The sequence below is a fragment of the Anthonomus grandis genome, chromosome 1 (assembly GCF_022605725.1).
Source record: "Anthonomus grandis grandis chromosome 1, icAntGran1.3, whole genome shotgun sequence".
Lineage (NCBI taxonomy): Eukaryota > Metazoa > Arthropoda > Insecta > Coleoptera > Curculionidae > Anthonomus > Anthonomus grandis.
Genome location: NC_065546.1, coordinates 46629316 through 46655970, shown reverse-complemented (window position 1 = coordinate 46655970; position 26655 = coordinate 46629316). Strand labels below are relative to the sequence as shown.

General features: G+C 29.5%; 1 protein-coding gene across 2 annotated transcripts in view; it reads right to left on the bottom strand.

The window, feature by feature from the left end:
- Positions 1-26655, bottom strand: part of LOC126736162 (chaoptin-like) — a 186026-nt gene that overhangs the window by 103349 nt on the left and 56022 nt on the right. For both annotated transcript variants that reach the window (XM_050440393.1, XM_050440399.1), the window contains exon 2: positions 382-555. In XM_050440393.1, coding sequence (XP_050296350.1) covers positions 382-555 — 174 coding nt within the window. The remainder of the gene's footprint in view (positions 1-381; positions 556-26655) is intronic.

Below are 26655 nucleotides of genomic sequence, written 5' to 3'. Positions count from 1 at the left end.
TTCATTCACGTATCAGTCTACGAGTTATTTTTTTGTTATTTTTGTCAGTAGAAGATAAAAAAAAAACAAAAAAAAATATACATATTTTGACCATTTACATTATTGTCCTTGGACTACTTTATGATAGAGGATAATATAGGGCGATCAGTTTTTACCTGTTCATAGTTAACATATTTTTTATTGCATTTAGCAAGAACTAAAACATTTGATCTTTTCGGATATAAAAAACAAAAACTGTGGAGTTAACACTTTACATCTAGCATGGAATAACTCCGTATGCTTCAGTTGCAAAAGTTATAAGCCAACTATTACGAATATATAAAGCTGGGAAAAGGAATGCCTTTTTTCGATATAATAAGAATTTTTAATATAGCTACTTACTTGGAAACCTATAAAAAGGCACCGAAAAACACGCGATGCTGTCGATCGAAGGGTTTGGATTTAGCTGGTCTTGAGAACAAGAACACATGGAGTTAAAAATGCACGGACTCACTTCCAAATCGTCACAAAACACTGCACTTAGGTAGAGTATGAACCAGAGCAGCCACATAGTCCCTGAAAAAAAAAAAGTTATATTATTCCTTAATAATGGTTTTTAATTTTTAATCTAAATAGTTTGATGCTTATAAACTAGACTATAGAATTGGGATAATCATTGAATTTCAATAATTTTATTCATTATTGAATTGTATTCACATCATCACAAACTGATTGTTGCTCTTAGCAAATTTTGCCTTTTTCTTGCAGTATTACCAATTAAAGTTGCACTTGATTTTTAACAGTGTGTAGTATCTTTCTTAAGCAACAATGTAATTAAGTTGTTCTTCGATAATTTTTCTTACTAGTAGCAATAAATCAATGAAAACTAAATCTCTAATGTTTACATTTTAACAATAGACTAGGGTATGCATATTTTTGATAAGTACTTATGTGTTAGTGGGGCAGCCTTTTGGGCGAAACTGATAGACAAATTATTTGACTATTAAATGATCAGTAGAGCAGATTTGTTAGCTTTATTTTATTTTGATTTAATAATTTTTTTCTCCTTTTTGTAAAGCTGGCTGAGGTCTTTAAATGCTATAAAAATAAAACCCATAACAGCTTTGCATGTTATGTATGTAACAATTTTTTTAATCCTAGCTGTTGGAGAAAGACATGGAATTATATTGTTATTTCGGACAACTTTGTATATTGTTTAACTACCTGTCAGGAAAACTCAGAAAGTCAGAATCCTAAGAAAATTTAAACGTTAAGGATTCTGGTCGACGAATTAAGAACTGAATGAATGAATATTACATTGCCCGACTGAAAAGAGGTTTACAAGCATATCAGGAAAACTTCTTTGATATTGAAAATGGTGGAACAGATCGAGTGATATAAATCACAGATACGCATTTTAAAAACTCAGATGGAAGAACAGAATCTTCAGGTATTGAAGTTTGTTGATAATCAAATCCAGACTCAGTTGTATACCTGGTTAAGACCAAAAATTCCCTTGTAAGTCAGATAATGTCTATTTAAACACATAAGGTCCGTCGACGCATAAATTTAAATTTGTGAGGATATTTCTCATTCAGTTGCAGTTCTATAGAGCATGGCACCGAGAAATTTTCTATTGATGCATAAACAGCTTCAGAAATTAGAGACAAACAAGTTGAGCGCTGTGCGGTTGGAACTAGGATTAATTAAGCCTAAAAGCGGTCGTGAAGCACCAGAGTTCCTAGTTGCATCAGCCAATTACCGATATAACGTGCACAAATTGAGCAACAAACCATTATATCGACGAATTTTAATAATAGGAAGTGTATCAGATGTAACAAATGTCCCGTGGCTCCTAAAGAGTCAGTCAATGAGCAAATTGAATATAAATTGTCAACCGTTTAATAATTCCGCTTAATTTGAAGACCTAAAACAGAAGGGATTATCTCTCAGCAAGACCTTATCCTATAATAATTTTGTGGTTTTAACCATAAACTAGAGCACCGAATTTCTGTGTTTAAAAATTCAAATTTGTTGATTGTTGGCTATTGGCATTTAGCCGCATCATAAAAGCTCAAGCAAAGTATGTATGCCTACAATCTACACGTGAAAAACCTTTTTCGCTCCTGGTGATGGTGATGTCTATATGAACCGGTTCAGATTTATCAAAGAAATTCCTGTCTCACTGGCATATGTGCGGAATACATTGATAATACCTCTGAAGCCTTAATTCCAAATGTAACATCTTTTGATGAAGGATTGGTGAACCGTTAGGGCAAACGGGATACTTGGATTCAATCGTATGGCCTTATGATGGATGTTCATGCTCCTATCATGTTCACACGTATTACATCCTCCTCGGCTACAATCATAGATTACTTCTGCACTAACGGCGTAACATGCTTTGTCTTATCGTTTGGTATTTATCTATTTTCCATAGAGTAATCTGTCTTCTTCAAGAAGATATTCGGAAAATAATATTTAGTAAGGCTAATTTTAATAAATGTACACAATAAATGCTGCGTTAGATCCATTTACCTCCTTTTTTACAACGTAATTTATGACAATGTTTATCAGAGTTTTTTCATTAAATGCGTAAAAATAAGAAATGTAAAAAATCGGTCATGCTTGATCTGTAAAAATTTGCCCTTAATCTTCGGTTCCTGACTAAATTGTGTTGAGTTTATAAAAAACGAATATCTGGTTTCATTATTTATAAACTACTATTGGACCCACTTGCATTCCTTAAGTAATAGGCAAAGAGAGAATTGGTCTATTGTAAATTAGTTTACGCAATCTCGCTATACCGCCGCACCAGAGTTGGCAATGAATAAGTTAAATGACCGATTTTGTGATTCCTAATTCATTCTTTTTGCTTCTTACAAACAACAGTGAATTTCTGGAGGCGGTCATATGCATTAAAAATCACAAATCTGCGGGTTCTGATAGTGTTTCTGTAAAAAATTTTGTCGTTACGGCAGAATGCTTCCTGAGCAGAATGAGTTCTTTGATCTGTGCTATGAATTCCTCCTGGCAGACTGGCAATTTCCTGTTTGTCTGAAAAGAGCAATCAGGTTTGCAACTATCGTCCAATCATGATTTTATCCACACTCTCCAAGAATTCTAACTTTTTTTTATCTTAGAATAAGATTTTATCCACCAATCAGTTTAGATTCCAAAAAGCCAAAGGTAATCAAGATCCTATATTTATGTTCTTGTATAGTGTTTATGCATCTATGAATTCTAGGATATCGGCTGTATAATGTGATCTACCAAAGACTTTAATTGTTTTTCTCAGCTTAATAATTCTCAGGGTTTAGGGGTTCAAGTTTTATCTAATTCATCGCACTCAGCGAGTTGCAGGATATTTTAATGATTAGTGAATGGTGTGCTTCAAACAGACTAATGTCTATTGCCAAAAAATGTTTCGGTTTGGGTCTTAAGTGTGACGTGAGAAATCTTATGTTTGATGAGCAGACACCTCTACAGAATAAAGAGTGTTGCAGGTTCTTGGGTATTACCATTAATGGTCAACTGAGATTTAAGGATCATATTCTGGATCTAGCATCCAAGTTGTCTTCCGAATGCTTTATTCTTAAGGTTGTGAAACCTGAGCTTGGAAACAATGTTCCCTTTCGGTATTCTTTGCCTTGATCGAATTATATATTAGATGTAATTTGGCATTCTGGGGTTTGACTGGGAAAGATCTATTCAATATAATATTTTTTTTATATAGTTATTGATTAAAATAAAAAATAATTAAATTATCTTTACATTAGTTATTTAGAAGTTGAAAATTTTCATGATTCTACTAAGGTTTTCTCAGTTAAAATATTTAGTTTACAGACTAATATCTCATTAAACATAAACATATACATTACGGTTGGGATGGGGAATTTTTCTTATATTACCATTAGACTTATCAATTTCGACTTTTCAAACCAAATTTCCTAAAAATAAGCTACATACCTTCAATTATATTTAAGGTCCTTTAACAAATGTTAATTTGTAAAACCCAGGCATCATTTAAAAATCCGTATAGTTACAAAAGACTTAAATCCATAAACATTACTGTGAAGAGCAGATCGTAACATTTGAGCCTTTTAAGGAAACGAGATTTGAGACTCATCCCGAAAAGCCCGTGATACTAAATGCCGCACTTTACAAGTAAATGTTAAAAGGAAAGAGAAAGTTAAAGAGAAACCTAATAGAAATCTGTTGTTTGTATAAGTCTCTTGAATGCCTATATAGTATTTCATTATGAAGCTCCTGTAATAAGGGATACATAAACTTTAATACACTTTTTTTTTTAAAGAAGTAAATATATACTACTATAAAAAAATGCAATTTTTATTTCAGATAACTTTTTCCTGTTTACTTATCAGCAAAATTCCATCATCATTCCGGTTTACCCAAAAAAGATCCGAATCTGCTGATTGATGCTCGCTACCGAAAAATCTTTCTGCTTCAGCAACACTTGTCATAAAAATAACGCTGGGTAAAGGGAACTTTTCCCTGTAAAGCTCTCGATAAAATTTTGATAGATTTGCTCCAGTTCGGATTGAGATTTTTTATTTAAGGGATGATTTTCGGCTTATATTAAATTTGAAAGTTATGATACGATTGGCTATTTCCTAGTAGGGGAAGAGATTTTTTTTTCAAACGAATAACTTTGACAAAAATTCTGAATTGATAAATTCGTTTTTTAGGGTATTTCTATGTAATAAGATGAATTTTTTATGCACTTGGACATAACGTCTTATATCGGTGATTAATTGATGAAAAGTAATTGATGGAATGGCAAATCAATAAGATAAAAAGTAACTTAAAAAATCGGTTATAACTATTATTCAAGAAAATAACTAGAAGGTACTAGATCCTTAGAGAAGAATGAAGATGAGAACATAACAAGATACATAATTCTCAAGAAAATAAATTTTAATAAAGTGGAGAAAACTGTAGTGAATTTTTTAAACTTAATTAAAATTCATAGAAATTTAGAAAGTGAAAAGAGTAAAATGTTTGTAAGAAAAAACCTAAATATAAAATACAAAAAGTATATGAGAAATGGTAGTGATTATAATGAAATTAATTAATTTTTTTGTATTATTACAGGAAAGAAAATGAGATGCAAATAGCGCTATACCATAGAATTTTTTTAAATATTTCAATAGAGGAAAGAGTGGTGATCCAGCAGCAGAAACGATAAAATACATATATGCTGATACTCTTTAATTTTTATTAAATACAGTAGAAGACTGTCGATCATCAGGTAATCTTTAAGCTACCAATACCATCGAAACTCAAGCACCATAAGAACGATGCATACATCATCATATATCAGTAACGCAGGTGAAGCTCCAGCTATTCTGAAATTCACTTGTTCATGTACAATTTTCCGACCGATTTTCCATACTAATTGTCGCCGTCAACATCAAATATTTCACATTTAGGGCCATATCCAACACCAACACCAACTTCAATGAATTCTTCGTCATCCGTGAATCAACCGTCGCAATCACCAGCATCTTTTCCAATGTAAAGGCAAATGCAAATTTTTTTCATTAAGAACCTTCAACTTTCATGGACTTTTACTACACTTACTAATATAGATTTTCTTTAATTCCTAACGTATTATTATTTTGTAGTGATATGACAATTAAATATATCGAGTTCTAACATACTACTAATATACTCTAATCTGGACATAAATGGTAAAATTTGTCTCTTTGCGGACGATACTAGTTTTTCTTGGAGCAACTTAAATATGGTGGCTCTTCGTAGAACCATATCTCGTGACCTAGTCACCATTAAATCGTGGTGCGATTCAAATCTCTTGTGCCTTAACGTCTCAAAAACTAGAGTATTATCATTTAGCGGTGCGTTGCAACCTTTTGTAATTAATAACAACAGAATGGAGGTCGTTGATTCCGTAAAGTTCTTGGGACTGATGGTAGACAACTCTTTAAAATGGGATATCCACATCGATTACTTATCCAAAAAATTAAGTTCTGCATGTTTTGCTCTGAGATCAGTATCCAGGGAGCTAAGTTTGGCAACGGCTATAACAGTTTATTATGCCCTGTTTGAGTCGCACCTCCGATATGCCCTTCCGTTTTGGGGTACGTGTGGTGCGACTCAATTTGAACGTATATTTAAGCTACAAAAGAGAGCTATACGCTATTCATTGAGACTAAATTACAGAACTCACTGCCAGGAATATTTTAAAAAATTTAAAATACTAACTCTTCCTTCCTTATTTATATTTGAATCTGTCTGTCTAATCCGCAAGCACTTATTAGATATGTCAGAAAGGCCATCTCACAATTATCCTCTTAGAAACGCAGAGTACGATCTTTATCTACCAACCCCACGATCAGAACTAGTTAAACGATCCATTCTTTACAAAGCAAAAAAAATGCACAATCATCTCCCATTTGAAATCAAATCAATAACAACTTTTTCCAAATTTCGGAAAGCTCTGAAATCATACTTGCTGGAGAGAGCCTTATACACAGTAAACGACTTTTTTTAATTTTTTAATAATTATTGGTGTGTAATTTTAAGCACGCGCTTCCTAAACACTGGTAAATTTGTTTATGTTGTTATGATAATGTACATAAATAATATTCGTATATTATATAAACAAATTAGTAGTTTGCTAATAATGTTTTTGTAAACAACTGCCTTTTGCCGACTTTGTATACAAGTGAATGTATATATATTTTATAGATTTTAAGAAAATTTGACCTAAACAATTTATAAAATTGTTAAGTTTTTTGTATGTTTTGTTGTATTTTTTATTTTTATATATTTGTATTTTTTGTTTTGTCTTTGTGTATATTTTGTTTGTATGATTTATTTAAATAATAGCTTTGTCAACAAAATTTTAAATTTTATGATAATAAAGCATTGATTGATTGATTGATACCTGAGTGTAAGTTATATTACTTATTGCATTTCTTAATAAATTGAGAATTTTCCTATATTATAAAATTTATGTGCTTTTTTTTAGGCAGTAAAATGTTTACGATGGCAAGACTATTAAAGTATAACACCAGCAAAATACACTTAAATGGTATAATTACAGGAACTTAAAAAGATTTTGGATAATTTAGTAAATTTTTGTAAATGAAGATTAAAAAGAAACATTTATTTTAATGCTTATTAACAAAATTAACAAAATGATATCCATTAAAATTATGCATAAAAGGCATAATTTAAGCATTAAAATTAGAATTTGTGTAAGAAAGTGCGGTGAATTACAGAATTATAATAGACCATTTATAAATATATTCGCTTCATACTTTAAAATAAAAAATGAAAAGGCTAGAAAATGATTCTTTTATTGTTTCTATCTTTTCTTTTTATTACTTTACATAATTTAGTTATGCCAATCCTTTTATATTGTATAAAACAATCTCAATTTTCCTTTACTCTACTCTAACAAACTCAACAATTTATCACTCTAAATTTCTTAATCATTTACTAGTCTGTTATATTAGTGTACCAAGAGCTCACCAGTCATTATTCATTATGAAATAATCAAGCATAGCACACGACCTTATAATATGCGTTACACGTATGTCAAAGCCAATAAGATATACGCAATCATGATTAAGACTTTTTAAGTAAAATCTGTATTGTTGTGAGGAGTTCATAATGAGTTACTTATTTTATATAATTTTTGTTTTATAAATATATTTTGTTCATATTTTTAATTTAATTAAGTTTAACTTTATTTACGTTGATAACGGTAGTAGATATAACTTTCAAAACGTTGGTTCAAATTAGGTATTTTTATTATTCTGTTATACCTCAAGTAAATTATTGTATTTAAAACTTATTGAACTTAAATTAAATTAAGTATAACGAAAGGAATCATTATGACTTAAGTTCATATTTCTTTTAAATACGTGAATAAGTCTATTTTCTTCTTCTTTTAAATTTTTGAGCGTGTGAGGTAGTATTTTCTAAATTGATTTTTGCTATAAGTGTCTAACACCCAATAAAATAAGTAACTCATTGAGATTTTTTAATTAAACGAAGAATGGACATGGTTATGTTTGGTTGGTTCCTCTGCATATGGAATATTTAATTATTTTGATCATAATAGAAATTCGTTGGAATGCTATATTATGGAAATTTTGAAAGATATATTGGGAAGGTCAATACAGTTATTCTTATTCCAATTTTTAATTGACTCACTTACCTGCTTTTGCCAAATAAAAGTGATTTTTAAATTGCATAAGAGTGGTGAAATAGTAAAACGTTCGATTTAACTAATCCATAATGCGAATTAAAAGTGCATTGTACAAATACAAGTTTTGCGAGTGTATAATTTAAATGGACATATTTACTGAATACATTAACTTCGTTTAACAACTTTGTAATTAAAATATATTTTTAGGGAGAGTACGAATGGTATAAGTGGTTGGATTTAGTTAATCTGGTATCGATTAAAATTATTTATCATTTACTGAAAGTAAACAGTATTTAATAAAGTTATGCAGAAAAAGCATACATGAACTGGAACATAAAATAAAACCTATGAATGATTTTGTACGATAATATCTTCTGAATGTGTAAACATCGAGGAATATTTATTTTTCATTTGGTAATTATTAAACTCGTATTTTACTATTTTTGTGAGTTAAATTCATATTTGTAATTGACTTTCGTCCAACAGTATGGCACAAACTAGTTAAATATAGTCATCTACTTTTAATTTTTTTTGCTTTTGGTTTGAATAACTTTTTATATTAATAAATATCGTTTCAAGTGAATATCTAAATAAAATTATATAAACATATAATTTTGTTAATACGTGTTTATGTCTAATTATTATTCAGGAATAAATATAATTTCTATAATTTAAATATAATAAGATTTTAATTACATATTGAGACAATAATAGTCAAAAAATATAATTATCGTGATATTTTATTTAGATATTATTATTCTTTATGTTAAATTAATTTAAGTTTTTCCATGATATTTCTATAAATAAAATTGAACTTTTTCACATTTTTACTGTCACATTTATAATTCGCTATTACCGCCTGGATAATAATGGAAAATTGTAAATATCTGGTATAGTTTACTTAATGACATAGAAGAAAGGATATTTTTATTTTTTATAATGTATATGGCAGATTAAAATATAATAATAAAAATTTAATTCCTATGTAGTATTTTCATTTTTTTTTTTATTTTCTTGTTAGTTATAGCTTTTCTAATATAATTATTTCTCATATTGATGAATTTTCTATTAAATCAAAATGGTTGCACTTAAAATTAAATGCTTGAGTAAAATAACACATAATAAGCAATCATCTGCGGCATAACTGAAATGAATATGATGATGGTCTTTTTATTTTCTAATTCTAATATTAGGATAATTTAAGTAGCCTATTTTTTTTTAATTTAACTTTTTTATATTATTTACAAATACCTAAATAATTTAGATTATACTGAAGAATAAAATTATAAATATAAATATTACTATAAAGTCGCTTTTAGTTAATATGCTGCCAATGCTTAACCAACTTTAGTATGTTTATGTATTCATCACTAATAGTTCAAAATTTATAATTTTGTAGTCCTGTTCCACTCGAGAATGCTGTCTTTTCATTATCCTCAGATCGAACGTTGAAAATCATTGTGAACCTTTTTATCGTTAACTCTTGGTCTCGTTACTGTCTTTCTTTGTAATGTCATTCAGTCGCCGATAGTCTACATAAAATCTGGCAGATTGGTTTTTCTTTACCACTAAAACTAGAGAATGGTTCTCATTTCTATTGTCCTTATTTCTTGAAGCATTAAGGAAATTTTATCTTTTACCTTGAAATTTTACCATTACCTTAAGGAAATGTAAAGAGTAAGAGCAAGGATAAAAACTGGAATTTAAAGACTAGAACACAGAATTAGGAAATGATAGAAGAACGACGGATAGAGAAATTACGCTTAAAATTAAGAGAAGAATATAAGCGTAATAAAACATTTTTCTTTAGCAATTGAACTTGTTTAAGCCTAATTTAAGTGACTATTATATAAATATACCGATAAAGAGATTAAAATTAGAGAGGATATAATCATTTTTACTTATAATAATTCGACTTAAAATTAGAATATTGAGGCCTGAAGTGATAAGAAAAAAAAGTTGAATACCTCTGAAGGATACGAAAACCAAAGACAGAGCTCGAGTTCTTTTCTATGATTTTTTAGAGCTAAATCATTGATAACACCGTCATCTTATAAATCATATCCATTTTTTTATTTTTATTAAAATCAACTGATACGTCTTAATACGAGCTTCTCCCGTTTTTATAGCAAATTTTTCAAGGCACATACATTACAGGGTTTCAATGAGTAAAAGCAGGGCATGAATCACAGCCCAGGCTGGCTTGTCGTGCTTATTTCCCCGACATTTCGCAAAATAGGATTTACGTAATCTTGTCGGGAATTGGATGTTCTCTCTCTCGTATGCGAACCGACTAGAAATTTACTTTGAGTTTGCCGTTTAAATTGCATGTACGAAAAGAGGATTGAAACGGATTGCCGACGAATTCATTTTCGGAAAAAAATATTGGTTTTGTGTACGTAAGCGGCGATTTTAGATTTGAACCCGATTATCAATGCATAACTTAACTGGATACGTTTTACACTAATTAATTTATCGCTTGTTGTAATTAAATCTAGAATTAAATTCATTAATTAATAGACACGGCGATCTAATTATTAAATGTGGCAACAAAATCTATGTACCTAAATTGACCACAATACTAAAGCAGTAGGCATACGTGAATCCTAATATTCTTTTAGCAAAATGAGTTCCTCTTTAAAACTGCAAAACCAAAATACTTAAATCTTGGTTATAAAATAATTAAAATGAGCCATTTTAATATATAATTGGACAAAGAGATATAATATCAGTTTAAACGTTGCTGAACGTTGATTAACTGCTTCATATGTGAAAGATTTTTTTTTAAAAGTCTATTGTACCTATGAATGTATAACATATTAAATGTTGAACTTAGAGGCAAATTGTGTTGGTGAGAAATCTAACTTTAAAGTTATAAGTCGTTGAACAAAATTTTAAAACAACAATTTACGACGCTCTTATATACATAGCCAATGAATCTGTGAAATACAGGTATACAGCCATACGAACTTAATCCATATATAAATCTACAAAATTTGTATATGCTCTGTATGCGTATTTTATCTCAAAATACCAAATATAATTAGAGTATAAGTAAAATAATGGTTTGTGATTTCTTGTCCCCAAACCATTCTCATTGTCCTAATATTGAGAGCATGTCTAGAGGAATATAGAGCAGCCTTAGAGGTAAATAACTAATATATATTGTATTATTGCCTTCAGTTAATCTTAGCTTAGAATCAAGTATTATAACTAAATTCATACGATAAGTTATAAACTTTAAGAACTTCCTATTAATATTGATTTATTTTAAATTCTAAGTAAATTAATGATTTGCCATTATACCCCTATTTTGAATGAGCGTAAAGTAAAATTTATTTAAATTTAGCATTAACTTATACTAAAACAGAGATTATATATCATCTATAGGTCGGAAATTAAATTTTCTGTTGCTTTTAAGGCGTAATATAAAAGATCAATATACACCCATGTATCATTAGTATACGCACGTAACTTTAATATTATATGTTAAAATTAATGCAGTAAGTCTAGAGAAAAACAAAGATAAATATAAAACCCTGGAAAACTTTAAAAAACTGGGATTTATCATTAAATTTTACTTTTAAATTACGAAAATTTAACATTTTGGTTTAAACAGTAACAAATCATGATTAATTAAAAGAAAAGGTTTATCGGGATACTCCGTCAGATCAAGGCAGCAGAACAAGTAAAGACATGGTACCTGCTAATACGTGTTTCTGCTTTTTGGCTTCTTTAGGGCAGAGCAACCAGAGTACCAAAGGAAAAAAACACAAGGAATCACAAACAGGAGCAAACAACCAATTTGTGTAATCAGCTCTATTCACTCCAGTTAGTTAAATAGCAAAAGCCATGGGCTTGTATCACACAGGTAGCTTATGCTTTCTTAGTCTGGATGCTGAATTTCTACTCCAAAACTGGAGTTAATTAAGCTAATTACACAAAGTGGTTGTTTATTCCTATTTGTGATCCCTTATGTTTTTTTTCCTTTAGTCTTTTCGTTTTCTGGTTGCCCTGCCCTGAAAAAGCCAAAAAGCAGAAAGACGTGTCGGCAGGGACCATATTTTTCAATAGGTTTTAAGAAGTATCCCGAAAAACCTATTCATTTGCTATGTATTTACCAGTACTATCTTTAATTTTTTAAATCATGATTTATGTTTCTAATGCCTTTGTAAAGTCAGGAATTGCTAGGACAATTAATCTCTTATAGTCTATATTTTTAGAAACATCATGCACCATGTTAGTCAAAACTATTGTAATACTACTTCCAGCTCTTAATTCCAATTAGTAGCCCGATATTTTACAAATTAGCTTAGTTAAAATATTGCCTGTAAAAGTTTATCACAAATAATTTGAAAAGTGGTGAAAGAATGCTTATAAGTCGTAGGTCAGATAACACTTTCGGATTTTTGCTTTTATTAAAGGCATTATCGCCCATTTTTTTATTTTCACTGAAGTGGAAAATAACTTTCTTCAATATCAGAATAAATATTATGCAAAACAAATCTATCAATAAAAAACTATTACAATAAACCATAGGTCCAGTTGCACTAACATATAATTCTACAATTATTTTTAATTTCTTTCTTCACTGTTATTCACTATTATTATTACTTTAATTTTTTTGTTTGTTTAATAATATTATTATTGCATAACATAATTGGACCTAATGCATACTTTTAAATATGTACTTACATTTGCTTATTGTCTTTACTTAAAAATAGTTTTTTTATGTATGTACTAAAAACTAAGTATAAAAATAAATATATAATAATTGATGTGACACTATATAAAATTTGTTTGCTTACTATATTTGAATTTACTATTTTTAAATATTGGTAAAAAAAGTTCATTACATAAATCCATTACTGTTTATCGAAATATGTGTTTTTCATATTCAAATGCATTTATGCTATAACATTGAAACGCGTAAAAGCATCATTCTATAAAACGCGTTGTCGTATGTTTTTTTTTTTCGATTCGGGTACATAAAACATTCAGTTTTCGTTTAAAAAATTACCAGATATGTTTTATGGTCGGATCAACAAAAACGCCCTTAAAATTTTTTCCAAAACACGTTTTATTATTGATGTTTATATTAGTGTTCAAATGCAGCAATTAAAAAAATCATATCCTGTTTTAACAACGGTTTTTCGTTTGGCCAAGTTAAAAGGTTTCGTAAAAATATTTTAACAGGTTTAATTTTTTTTAAAGCCTTTATAATGATTTTTCTTGTTTTTTTAATGATTTTAAAAGTAATTAATAATTGCAACTTCAAAGGTTAATTAAAATACAAATATTAGAAGTCTAATGAACCATTTTTAATATTTACGATAGTATAGAAACAAATACTCGAAGGTGCAATATGTTACAAATACATTATTTTTCCCTTAATAGAAAGAAATTTTAAAATTTTAACAGTACCGTATTCAGTAGTTAATACTTTAGCAATTAGAAAGACGGTAACAATTAAATATTTAAAGGGCCAATTATGTTATGCATTGATGAAATATGTTTGCGACAGATAAAGACTGGAAAGAAGAAGAAATAAAAGAAAATTGAAAGGAGAACTTTAAATAGCAGTAATAAGTAATAAGAAGCCTAGTTTTTACAAGTTTTTACATATGATAAAAATACCAGATCTATTTTTTTAATTTATTTTTATCTATATTAAATACTAATTTTCCACCTTATTTTTTTATTTTATTTGTTATGTTCATTATATTTTTCTCTTTAAGTTTGTGGTAAACAGTTTTCAGTTACAACTGTCGCATAGTATAGCATCTTGACAAATATTATGTTAAATTTTATTTTTTAATATTTATGTACATATCACTTTATTTATTTAATAATGTTAAATTACACACAATTTTTAATAAGAAGAATAGGATTTTTAAATTATAATAATAAATAAATTAAAATGAACTTTGTATTTAGAGATCAATACAGTAAAAAACATAATTAATCAAAATACAAAAAACACACCTAACAGAAATTAATATCAAAATATATAAATGTATGAATACTATTTTTGATAAGTGAAACTACTCTCTAAAGCGACTAGAGGATATTCTAGTCTGAACAATGCCTTTACTATTTTTTAGAAATAAAAATGAAAAATTTTACATTACAAGTAGTTCAGTTTCATATTTCTGATCGTATTAGTGCAGATTGCTGATTTTAAGTGATCAAAAAGCCTACGGGACCGACCTTTAAGGACACACATTGCCCTATTAATTAAAGAGGTATCTCTTGGGATGTTATACTAGCGGAGCAAATTACTGCTGATTAAAAATTTGGCGCTTTTATGTCAATTTTGACAGAAGTTTTTCACTGATCATTTCCCAAAAAAAAACATTTACAAAGAGATCTGTTCGTCGAAATAAGCAAGCTGGTTTATAAATGACATGAAGAAAAGTGATTATAAGTCAAATGATTATCAATAAATTAAAAATTTTAAAAATCAATACAAAATGTGTATATTGGTCAAAGAGATCTTGAAAAGACCAAGCAGTTAGAACTTTAAAAAACGTCAAATTATATTACCACTAACAAGAATAATTATTATGTGTATATGTGAGCAAACTCTAGAAAAGATATTGCTTATTATATTAATAATATTTTTGAGTCCAATGAGTTTTACACATGCTATGCTCTATTTTCTCTATAACATTATGAATGGAATTGAATTTTATCACGAAAATTTAAGTATTTTAAATTTGATGAAAACACCATAAAACTGATAAAAGCAATGTTCAAGTCTTTACTTGAGCGAAAGTACGTATAAAAAATCCTCAAGGCTTCATGTAAATGTGTTCCTCCTAATTTTCATTACTTATGTTAGGAAGACAATTATAGGAGTATTTGCATTTATTGAATCTGAGGCAAAGGCGCTTTCAAAACTCTCTGATGCAAAGGAACAGATTAATGACTGGTTTCTGGCAAACAGGCTTCTGTTGAACCAAGATAATATCTGATGAAGAAGACCACAATCATTTTCACTTTATTAAGTTACGTAACATTACTTTCACTTTAATTATAGAATTCGTTACATATTGCTATGTACTTAAATTATTAATCCTATTATGTCGATCTTAGTTTATCTCTTGTCAAATTAGCTCTTTTATTTGGGTAACTCCACTTAAATCGTTATAATTATATTTTGCTGTTAATACAAGGTATTTAGTAAACTATATATTTTGTTTTAATGCTAAAGCGTACCTTAAGGTCCCAGTTACATACATGTAACCGTCACACGGCCTTGTCCTAGACTGGCCCAACCCCCGGTGTGACAGTATTTTATTACTGATCAAGATAGATATTATTTCAACGCCAGAAATAAAACTGGCTATGTTCCAGTGTATTGCCGCTTAGCGAAGAGTCAAAAAACATCACGTTATACTTCTTCATTCTATACTCTAGAAGAATTTTCAAATTTTCGGGTTTAACCCCCGTGCCTATCTTGGTACCTCAATACATCTATTAATTAGTGTCGTAAAGTAAAAGTTTAAATATTATTCAATGAATTTCACTTTTAGTGGTAAATGTTTTTTTTTTCTGTATACGTAATAAATTCTATATCTTTTAAGCAAACCAATTTTAAGCTTATTTAGAAGCAAAAAATTGGTAATTTTCAGTAACGTTTATACTCGTATAATTTAAATTCGGAATAAATATACAACTGGGTTCTACTTTATAAAATGGCAAAAAAAATTCTTTGAAGAATTGAATAATTTTGAGAAGGCACTTTAAAAACTTATTTTTGAGGTTATTGCAAAATGATACTTTTTTTTATAATTTTTTCTTTGATTATTAGTAATCAATTTTATATACTTTAACATCTGTCTAATTTACTTTATAGATAAAACCATTTTCTTTATTGCTAACATGAAAAAGCAACTATAATTTTTTGTAATTAAATATAATTGTTCATTTGCAATTCTGGCAACAAATAATTTTATATTTTTTTAGAAATTATATTCTTTTACTAAGATTTTTGGTTCATAAAAATATATAATTACAAAAATGTTATTAATCAACAAATATATAAATGATGATAATATCCAATTAAGTTATGCAGGATTTTTATCAGAAATTTTAGGTTTAAGAGGATTAAAAAAGCTAATTTCGTTATGGCTACATGGTTTTTAGAAGATTTAAAAATGCATGTTTATTTTTTATTAAATGCAATATGAAATCAGAATTTAATATAAAATCAAAATACTATTTATTAATCACCAGAACAAAGCCTTAATAAGTTACTTATTTTGTTGAATATTACGTCACTATTATAGTAAATATATAATCTCATACGCTCAATTATTGAAAAGAAGAAAGAAGTAGACTTATTGACGTATTTACAACAAATATGAATTTAAATCTTTGTCGATACCTTTTGTTATATTTAATTTAATTTAGTCTAATAAACTTTAAATACAATATTATTTTTGAGGTATATTAAATTGTTTTAGATTCCAGGAGTTGAGGTTTTATCTAACGACCTATCTTATGAAATAATGTTTTCTAACTTCATATTTACTATAATAGTGATGTAATACCCAACAATATAAGTAATTCATTATGAACTGGTCATAACAATACAGATTTTACTAAAACAAACCCGTAGGTGAACATATTTTATTTAAGGCTTTTAAAATGATTAATAAAATTATATATTTTTCCTATATACTAATATTTCCTTTAGTTTTTTCCATTTTTGTTTTTAAATTTCAACTTTTCTCAAGCAACTAAAGTTAAAAAATATAAATTATAAGGTTAGTTAAGTTAGGAAAACTTAATTAATTAAAAAGTTAGTAAAATTTTTAGCCAGATATCCAAATTTACATTTAATAATTAACCTACTTTTGTGTTTTAGTTTTCACCAATCGCGAGAAAAATTAAATAAATCTGGCATTAATTGTTCACATTAATGGATATTTTATATTATATAATTAAAAAATAACTTTAAATAGCTTATAACTTAAATTCTCCTACTTGCCAACAATACATTTTACAAAATACATTAGAGAGTTCTGTACTTCATAACTAATTACATCAAGATTTCCTAGGCACAATACATTCTCCTTAATTCAATTAAAGGACCTAAATTTCCAGCATCAACTTTATGTATGAAGGATTTCTTCTCTGTGTATTTACATCGGGTTCAGGTGTAAGCAGATCCCAAAATACACGAGAGTAAACAAGTCTTGACACACGGTTTTGCTGAAGGATGTCGGAGGAAGTTTACTGAGTTTTAGTACGTCTCTTGAATAATAATGAAGCGGTTGTTTTGTTCCATTTTTGTGTAAATTTTAGGTGTAGACGTGTAAGACAATGATTGTTGAGTATTTTGGCAAATGTTAGGATATGCTGCTCTTTAATATTAAACATGCAATAGGATAATTTTAATTTAGGCATTATTAGAAGTTCGGTCAAAATATTATCGGCAAAAAAATTCTTTGAAGAAGGTAATTTAAAAACTTACTTTAAGGTTATTGCAAAATAATATTTTTTATTAATAATTAATTTCACTTGATTAATAATGAGCAATTTTATATACTTTAACATCTGCCCAATTTACAATACAGATAACTCCATTTTCTTTATTGCTAACATGAAAAAGCAATTATAATTTTTCATTTTCAATACTACATCAATTTTAGATTTTTTCATAAATTATATTAGAATTTTACTTAGCTTTTTGGTTCATAGAAAAATAAAATTACAACCATTGTTATTACTAAACAAATATATAAATGAGGATCTTATCCAATTAAGTTATGCTGTATTTTCGATAAATAGAGATTCGAGTAAATTTTAGGCTTAAGAGGATAAAAAAAGCTAATTTCGTTATGGCTACATGATTTTTAGTAGATTTAAAAATGTATATATTTTTTTAAATTAAATGCGATATGAAATTATAATTCAAATAAAATAATACATACATAGTCTACTAAAAATAGTAGGTAAGTAAGTAACTCTATATTTTAGTTTTTATGGGTATTTAAAAACTCATTTTAGTATTTACTTACTGATAATTATGAAACATATTATAATAATTACTATTAACCAGCATTATATCTGGATTTATCTAAAGCCTATGACAATGTGGTATTATCAGTATTAATAGACTAAATGGTAAAAATCAGCATACCCAGGAAATTTGCAATTAATGTAACCAAAATGTACATGGACTGCAAAATATTTATAAAAACTAATAACTTGGTAACTACACCTAGATAGTCAAGAATAGGTCTTCCACAGGGTTCTGTATTAAGCCCTTTACTATTTAATATATATACTTTGGAATTGAACCGATTTTTCCTTAGTTATAAAATTTTTCAGTGTGCTGATGATTTTTGTGTATACACGTCCAGCTACAAGTTAGAAGATACATTTAGGCAATTAAACAATATTTTAAATATTTGTAATTCTTATTATTTTAATAGTCATGGCTTAAGTATATCATCATCTAAATCCGCCATAGTTGTTTATACTAGACATCGTGTGTAATACCTAATCAAGTGAAAATTGGAAATATGAATATACCCTGGAGTCCGAATCACAAATATCTTAATATTACAATAGATTAAAAGTTAATACATAAATATGGTATTGCAAAAGGCAAAAAAAAAGCCTCAACATCCTTAAGACCATAGTTCGTCGTCACTGGGGTGCAGACCCAAAAACTTTCCTTACCTTTTATGGAGCCTATAATAGACAAATCATGGACTTTGGTTCTATATTCTATGCATCAGCAACAAAAAGTCGTTTAATCAAAATTGACAGAATCCAATACAAAGCTCTTCGAATAATAACTGGTGCATTTAAGACGACTCCGACACAAGCCTTATTTAACGAATGCAAAGAGTTGCCATTAAATAACCGAAGACAATATTTAGGACAAAAATTTGTAACTAAGACTAGATACTTGTATAGAAAAGGTTTTGTTGAAACTGTTTTATGGCAAAATTATATTGTGTTACTTCAGCAAGCCATCATTATTTGATTCAAGGTATAATAGTTGTTTAAATACAGTGAATTTTTCCTTGTTATTCAGAGTTACCATCCAAAAAGTTTTAGACAACTATCCTCTTACTCGTAACATCTATATGGACGGATCAAAGAGTGATCTTGGAACAGGATGTGGATTTGTAGAACTAAAAACTAATTATAGGAAAATGTACAACTGCAAAAGAATTTGTCAATCTTCTTCGCCGAGGGATATACTATACAAAAGGCTCTAGAATAAATACTTACAAAACAAATATTATTCTATCATTCGAATTCTAAATCGTTTGTTCTTGCATTGTTAAAAATGTATTCATTCAAAACATATATGACCAATTGGAATTATTATTTGCAGCCCAAATAGATGTAATATATGTTTGGGTCAAAGGCCAAGCAGGTATTCACGGTAACGAGATGGCCGATTTAATCGCCAAACAATTAATAATTCATGGTGCGCCTCTAGAGTCCTTGCAAATATATGATGTTTTCTCAACCCTAAAACAAACAAATAAGCAAAAATTTTGTATAGAATATAGCAATTTTGCTAAACATAATAAAAGCCACTATTTTTAAATTACACCCGATATTGTCTAAACACCTTAATTTAAACGTTTAAGTAGAAGTAAATATACTACCTGGATGAATATGTAAGAATCAATTCAGGTCATGGCAACCTTAATAAAATGCTCTATAGAATGGGGCTGAGTACAACCCCACTATGTTCCCTTAATAATGTTGACTTAGATGATATGAATTACTGTCTCTTTTCATATGCTTTTAATGAAGACAAATATGCTTGAATTGAATTTGAATTATTTAAATTAAGAAAAAATTTCTTCAGCATAATGTATCATTACTTTTAAAGTCTAATAATAAATTAAAAGTATTATTAAGATTTATAGACTTATGTAAAAGAGTAATTTAATGGAGGTATATGGATACAGGGTAAAATCAGGGGCTTGGGGCAACAAGGAACATAAGCCACATTTTCCTAAAAATCGAACTTTAAAGGCCACAAGCCATTTGCAAAGTCATTTAAAAGGAACTCAAATTATTTCGTTGCCTCTGCAGAATATATTGGATATTTTCAGTCAACAACTAAGTGGTCAGACAATTTGTCTGAAAGTTATTTTAGTTTAATTGAGTATAGCAGACAGAGATTACTATCTAACTGATAGTGAGCTTGAATGACTATCTGAATCTAAAATAATGGTAAGTAAGCAAAATTGTGTCTTGAAAAATCTCAAAAAAGAATTTTTTGGGTGTCCAATAAGTAATTTGTATAAAAATAGAAAAATTTGTAAAGTATGGAAAAGCTAACAGTTACATACATATTGGAGAGAAACTTGTTGCCATCTGAAAAAATTCAAGTATTGGAGAAACATTAAAAGCCCAGAAGATCTATGAAAAAATTGGATTTTTTATTATGACCAAAGAATTTCTAAAACCATTTTTAAGTGTGTTTTATTAATAACAAAATTGTAGTTTTATTTGGACATGAAAAAGACATGCCACCTTTAAAGTTGTTTTCCTCAAAAATTACTGAATGTGGCTTATGTAGGTAGCTTGTTCCCCGAGAGCTTTAATTGTAAGATAAGATTAAAAATTATTCAAATATCCTTAATCCAATCCTTTAAACTGTGGCCCAATATTTTTGTTTGTCGTTAATCAAAGTCCCTCTGAAAGACCGCAGAAGCGTGAAGAGAGTGTCCCCGTCTTAAATGTTTAGATAATTAATATTTGTAGTCAGTGGGTTAGTTTACAAATAGTGCTTTTGACCAGTTGTTGATTTATATATATTATGCACCATAATGTCATAGCTTTAGTATTTGAAACATAATAGGAATACCTTGGATTTTAGACACATTAAATAAAGTTGTTGAATTTTAAAGGGACTATATTAGGCGTTTTCGAAAATTTGCTTAGACCATTCAGGTAACCACAAAATGACGTATAACGCCAAAAAAGTAGTCAAAATATGGTCATTTATTGACGTAGTCAGCAAAAGTCGTGCCCTTTTGTGACGATAAAATAATGTCATTTGAACGACAATGAAAAAGAGGACTTACATTAATGTTTTGATAATAGTGACATAGTGAATTACTTGTATCAAATGAGTTTTATTGTTATCAAATATTTCACTCATTAACAAAAAATTTAAAATCATATTTAGATTTTTAATTTTATAAGGTAAACATTCCTATTATCGGCACCTTTAGCTTGTTAGAATGCCTTTGAATTTTATTTACTAAATGAATTTTAATTAAAAAAAAAATCAACAGCTGCTGTTCCACAAAAGGTTTCAAGAAATTCTTCTTCAAACCTTTTGTGGAACAGCATTCTTAGTCTTAACCTTCTTCTTTTCGTTTCCCACTTCTTTCTTTTGGCTATGCTTTATCTTTCTTTTTAGCTTTAGCTGTTCTTCTTGTTTCTTCTTTTCTTCCTTTTTTTGATAATATTGTTGCCACTAAGATGAAGTTGCTACAGCAGGTACCCTATCCTTAACTGGTTTAGGCTTAGCACTGTTTTCCTTAGGAGTAGGCCAAAATAAAATTTTCTTGAATGGCGTCGGAACAGATTCATCTAAAGCAACAATTTGTTGCAAAGGCAACATTTTTTTTTCTAAATTCGAGTTTTTCTCGCTTATCGAATCTGTTTTATTGCTGGGCATTGTCGTAATTTGGTCAGAGCCAATTTTTTTAAAGTTTTGTTTTACAGAAGAAGAAATATTATGCCAAGAGTTTTCCACATGTACGTCATGTTGAGATTCATCGAATGTTTTTGCAATTATAATGGGAATATCTTCAGCAACACCTACTGGAAGAGATAAATTTGTACAGTCAATCATTTCTGTAACATCAATTTCAGTGTCTTCTTGAAGTTGATTATCCACTTATGACTCGTCATTCATTAATTTGTCATTTTCATTGACACCTGTGACATCCATTTCGTTGTAAAATTCTGCCTCTATAGAAGAATCACCCACGGCAAAGTCTTCTTGGAGATCATTTTCATTTAAGTCTTCTTGGAGTTCATTTTCACCTTGTGCTTCATCAACAAACTTTTCTATTGCATTGATATGTTTATTGGTTCCTTTGGTCTTCATTTTCATCCAGAGTGAAAACAGGCTAGTATGTTCTATTGGTCTTTCCCAGACTGGCCCGGAAAGCTGAAATAATCTAAGGGTCTCTGGTGGAATATATTGTTCCACGCTTCTTAAAGCTGCTTGTGATTTTGTAGGCTGTTCAGGGTTCTCTTGATGATTTTGTGCTCCGGTTTCTGTCTTGAAATATTTGGAAAATTTTATATTCTCAACATTGAAGGGAACAAGCCCGCAGGTTCGAAACCCGTTTTTAATTATATCTGGGATATTGGTCACTTTTTGAAAAGTGGATTCCAAGATAGGCGCAAATAAGTCTTTGGTAATCTTTTGGCCTTGGTTTTTTATTCTACATCGGTGTACGCTCTTTTTCCACTCAAGTTTCAACGGTCGGAACACAGCCACGTCGAGTGGCTGCAAAATATGTGTTGCGTTGGGACAAGGAGCTATTAGGATGATATTATTTTTACTGCAAAATTCGCTAAGCGACATCGTCAGGTGAGATGTGTGTCCATCCAAGAACAATATAACGGGAAACTGGACTTTCTGAGCAACTAACCAAGGGTGATGAAATATATTGGCGACGTACTCAAAAAAGCTTTCACCAGTCATCCACCCATTTTCCGACTTTCCGATACCCCAGTGTTTTTTTTGGAACTTTTTCGACAACTGATTTGGGAATTCTTTTGTAGTTGTAAACGATCATTAGCAGTAAAATTTGACCAGAGGCACTACATGTCACCAAAGTCGTCAAGCATTTTTTGTCATTATTGTTTACAAATGAGTAAACTGTTCTCCAAAAGCCGTTTCATCACAATTGAACACACGGCTGGGGTCATAGGTAATGTTAAGGTTTTTTGTGTCTTGTAAGTAGGCCCGTACTTCTATGAACCACTGACACATGCGATTTTCTGTTAGAATATTTCTAGCAGAAGTGAGGTTTTGGGAAATTCTTGCTGCCAGTTCTGGATGCCTCTTTAGAAATAGTTCATACCATTTCCGTCTAGGCCTACCGTCTGTGAAATTATTAGGCCTATTCAGTTCTTTGAGTAATAGTTGAACTCTATCTAACAACTGCGTTTTTGTTGCTGGAAATTCACAAGCTGCTATCCGGAATAACCATGCTACCAGTAAGTTTTCTTCATACTTGTTAGTATAGTTCCTGGTCCACATTTCTTATCTAAATTCGTTCTACCTTTTTTTTGTCCTGAAGGGTCGATCTTGGTACCCGATGTAACTTGCTAGCTGTTTTAAAAGGCATTCCTGCCTGAATGGCGCCAATAGCATTCTTTATAGCTTCGGTAGAATATTGAATTCGTTTCTTCTTTTCCATTGTTATTAAAGTATTTCTGATCTAAAACAAACGTATCCAATGATCGGCACTTATAGTGTATGTATTATCGGTAGATATATTATGCGTCAAATAAGGCTAACTCTAGTACAAAATATAGAGTGCCGAAAATTGGTGTATAATTTCTTTGTTTTATACTGCATTTAAAGATCAATCACTTCCCATGGTACGTTAATAATTCAACGTAAAATCGACCTAAATGCACTCACTATAAGGCACATAACTCATAACACACAACAATTATCGGCACCTCTGCCGATAATTGGGTCACTAATTAATATTTACGTACTGATTATCGGCACTCATAAAATTCTCGAAAAAGCAAGAGAAAAATAGTTTTTAACAGAAAAAATATCAAAAACAATAGTTTCGAAACATATTAAACGTAATGGAATGTTTATGCGAATTTTTAATCATAAATTATAACACGATTTAGCTTACCTGTTTCTTAACGGAAGTAACAACAAACGCACAATTCAACAGTTTTGCGCGAACTGACCAGTATTGTTTTGACAGCTGTCTTTTCAGATTTTGACAGAGGAGAGTTCGATTTTACAGAGGCGTAGATAAAGATTTACGGAATTATTTTTATTCAACGATTTCGTAGCAGGAATCTTATTTAAGGGGATAATTTGTAATAAATGCCGATAATTGGGGTAGTGCCGAAGATAGGTACATTTACCTTAATTGACCTGCCTTTTACCGGCATGGCGGTCTGTGTGGAGATCCAGTGGATTTAGTTTCGAGTTAGAATGTTGTGGCGTGTAGTAAAATGGTAAAAATATTATTTAGCTCTGGACAGGTTAAATTCATGGACAGAATAAATTATTCCTGCAAAAAAATCAGTAATTAGTAATTAAACTCCATAAATTTAAAAGGTTGGAAATTGATGACAACGGACTGTTGGCAACACTACGCCTTTCCCGTGACGTCCGTCGATGTCAATTATCTTAATTATCGTCACGTGCTCTTCTTTCGTTTGTGGATGGCGTTCATGATGGCGGCGGCGTCGTTGGTGCACTTGTGCGTTTTTAAGCAAATTTGTGTTTTGTGATGCTAATTGTAGTACACTCATACGGGTAACTAGGTAAAAATAATCTGATACAATTTATTTATATCTTTCAAAAGATACATTTCCTATATTGTGATGTTTTATAATCAATTACCACCATATTCTTACAGCATTTCCGTTTGGCATTTGATATAGTTGCCGGTTTTGGCCGGTGGTTTCTATATTTTATTATGTTTAATATTTATGCTTTTTATTGATTTTAGTACTTCTTGTATAAATAGTTGGAATGAGTATTGTATTTCATTTTGTTATCGAATGGTGTTTTTATAACTTTTTACTTTCTTAACATGTCACCGCACTGGTCTTTAATAGCAAAATATTTAGTGTTAGTTACTTAACTGCTATTGAAATAACCATTTTATTATTAAGGTAATGCATGAATCCCTAAGAAAAAGAATAAAAAGTATTTAAAGAAGTTTATTGCATTTTGATTTTCAGTACCGTAATTTAAAATACAAAAACTACCTAATCTTGCCATTTTTGATATATAAATAAATTTTGTTCCTCTGGTTGCCCTGAGAATGGCTATCTATGAGCAAAAATTAAATCATATCATATTTAAAAAAAAATAACATTGCATTTTTCGGACTACAGTTATATATTCACAGGAAAATTACCATTACATTTTTTTTATATACATAAATGACGAGTGAAGTGTAAATGATGAGCCAGCGGATATACATATTTTACTAAATTTGAGAGCTCTGTATAAAAAATTGAGGCTCTTTAAAAACGCAATTAAATATTTAAAAAATAGGTCAGTAAAAACGTCTTTAAATGGTCAGCAATAGACATCCCCATAGGCGTCCCGTTTACGTCACCCAACTGACGTAATTTTGGTGGGACATATTCACGTGATTTTTGGTAGTCATAATGACGCTATGTAAAAACGTCAATATAGTCATTTGCTGAGTTTTTTGTCACGGTTTTAAGACGTCTTTTGGTTGCCTGTGTGGTACCAAATGGCAAGATGCTTTGGCAAAGCCAAAACACCAAAAAAAAATCTATTCTGCTAATAGTACATGGAATTGGTACATTTTACCTCGCATGAAATGAGGTAGTTCTGATTTTTTGTTATATCTGATGAAGTAGTTATAACAAATCCAAGTTTTCGACATCGAAAACCCTCCGGATCATTGTAAAATATTTCAAAATTCTTTAAATTTTCGCACTTTTTCCTAATTTTTTGTTAATTTTGACCATCAAGTCATTTACCGCAATATAAGTCATATTGCGGTAAATGTCGTAATATACAATCTGAAAGTAAATAAAATTTGAAAAAAGACGACATCATTTTGACTACTGTTAGTAAAATAGTTTTCAAGATATGGCGTGTCAAACTTCAGCAAAATTTCCAAAAAAGAAAAAGTTTTTTTTTAGTTTTTGTCAATTTTAAGCATTAAGAAACTAGTTTATAAATAAGTTATCATTATATTGTAAAAAACAATTAATTTCTCAACAAAATGACAGTAATTTCGTTTATTTAGACATAATAGCACTGGAGACACAGAGGTCCAAAGTTGATGAGATGAGAGCAAACATTATAAGGACTGTTTGTGCAAAAGTTCGACAGTTAAATATAAATTTGTAGGTATTGTGAATTAAAAAAAAAAAAACGTTGTTGCAAGTACAAACTTTTTATTTTGATATATTTATGACATTAATATGACATAAGTATATGTATATTAGTACGTATATGTATATTATAAATATGATAATATGTATTTTAAGAACCTACTAAACTTGCTAATTTATTATATTTATTCTAGTTATTTTTTTCAATCTTTGATGGACCAGGCTGGTCCCCTAAATCTATAGCACCTGCTTTGGAGGCAGCCTGCCTTGTCTGCACTTCTTCCTCATCAGGTAGATATAAATCGTCATCTGACGGTGGATTGTCAATAAGTGACTCATCAATGTCGTAAATAAGGTCAGGTATG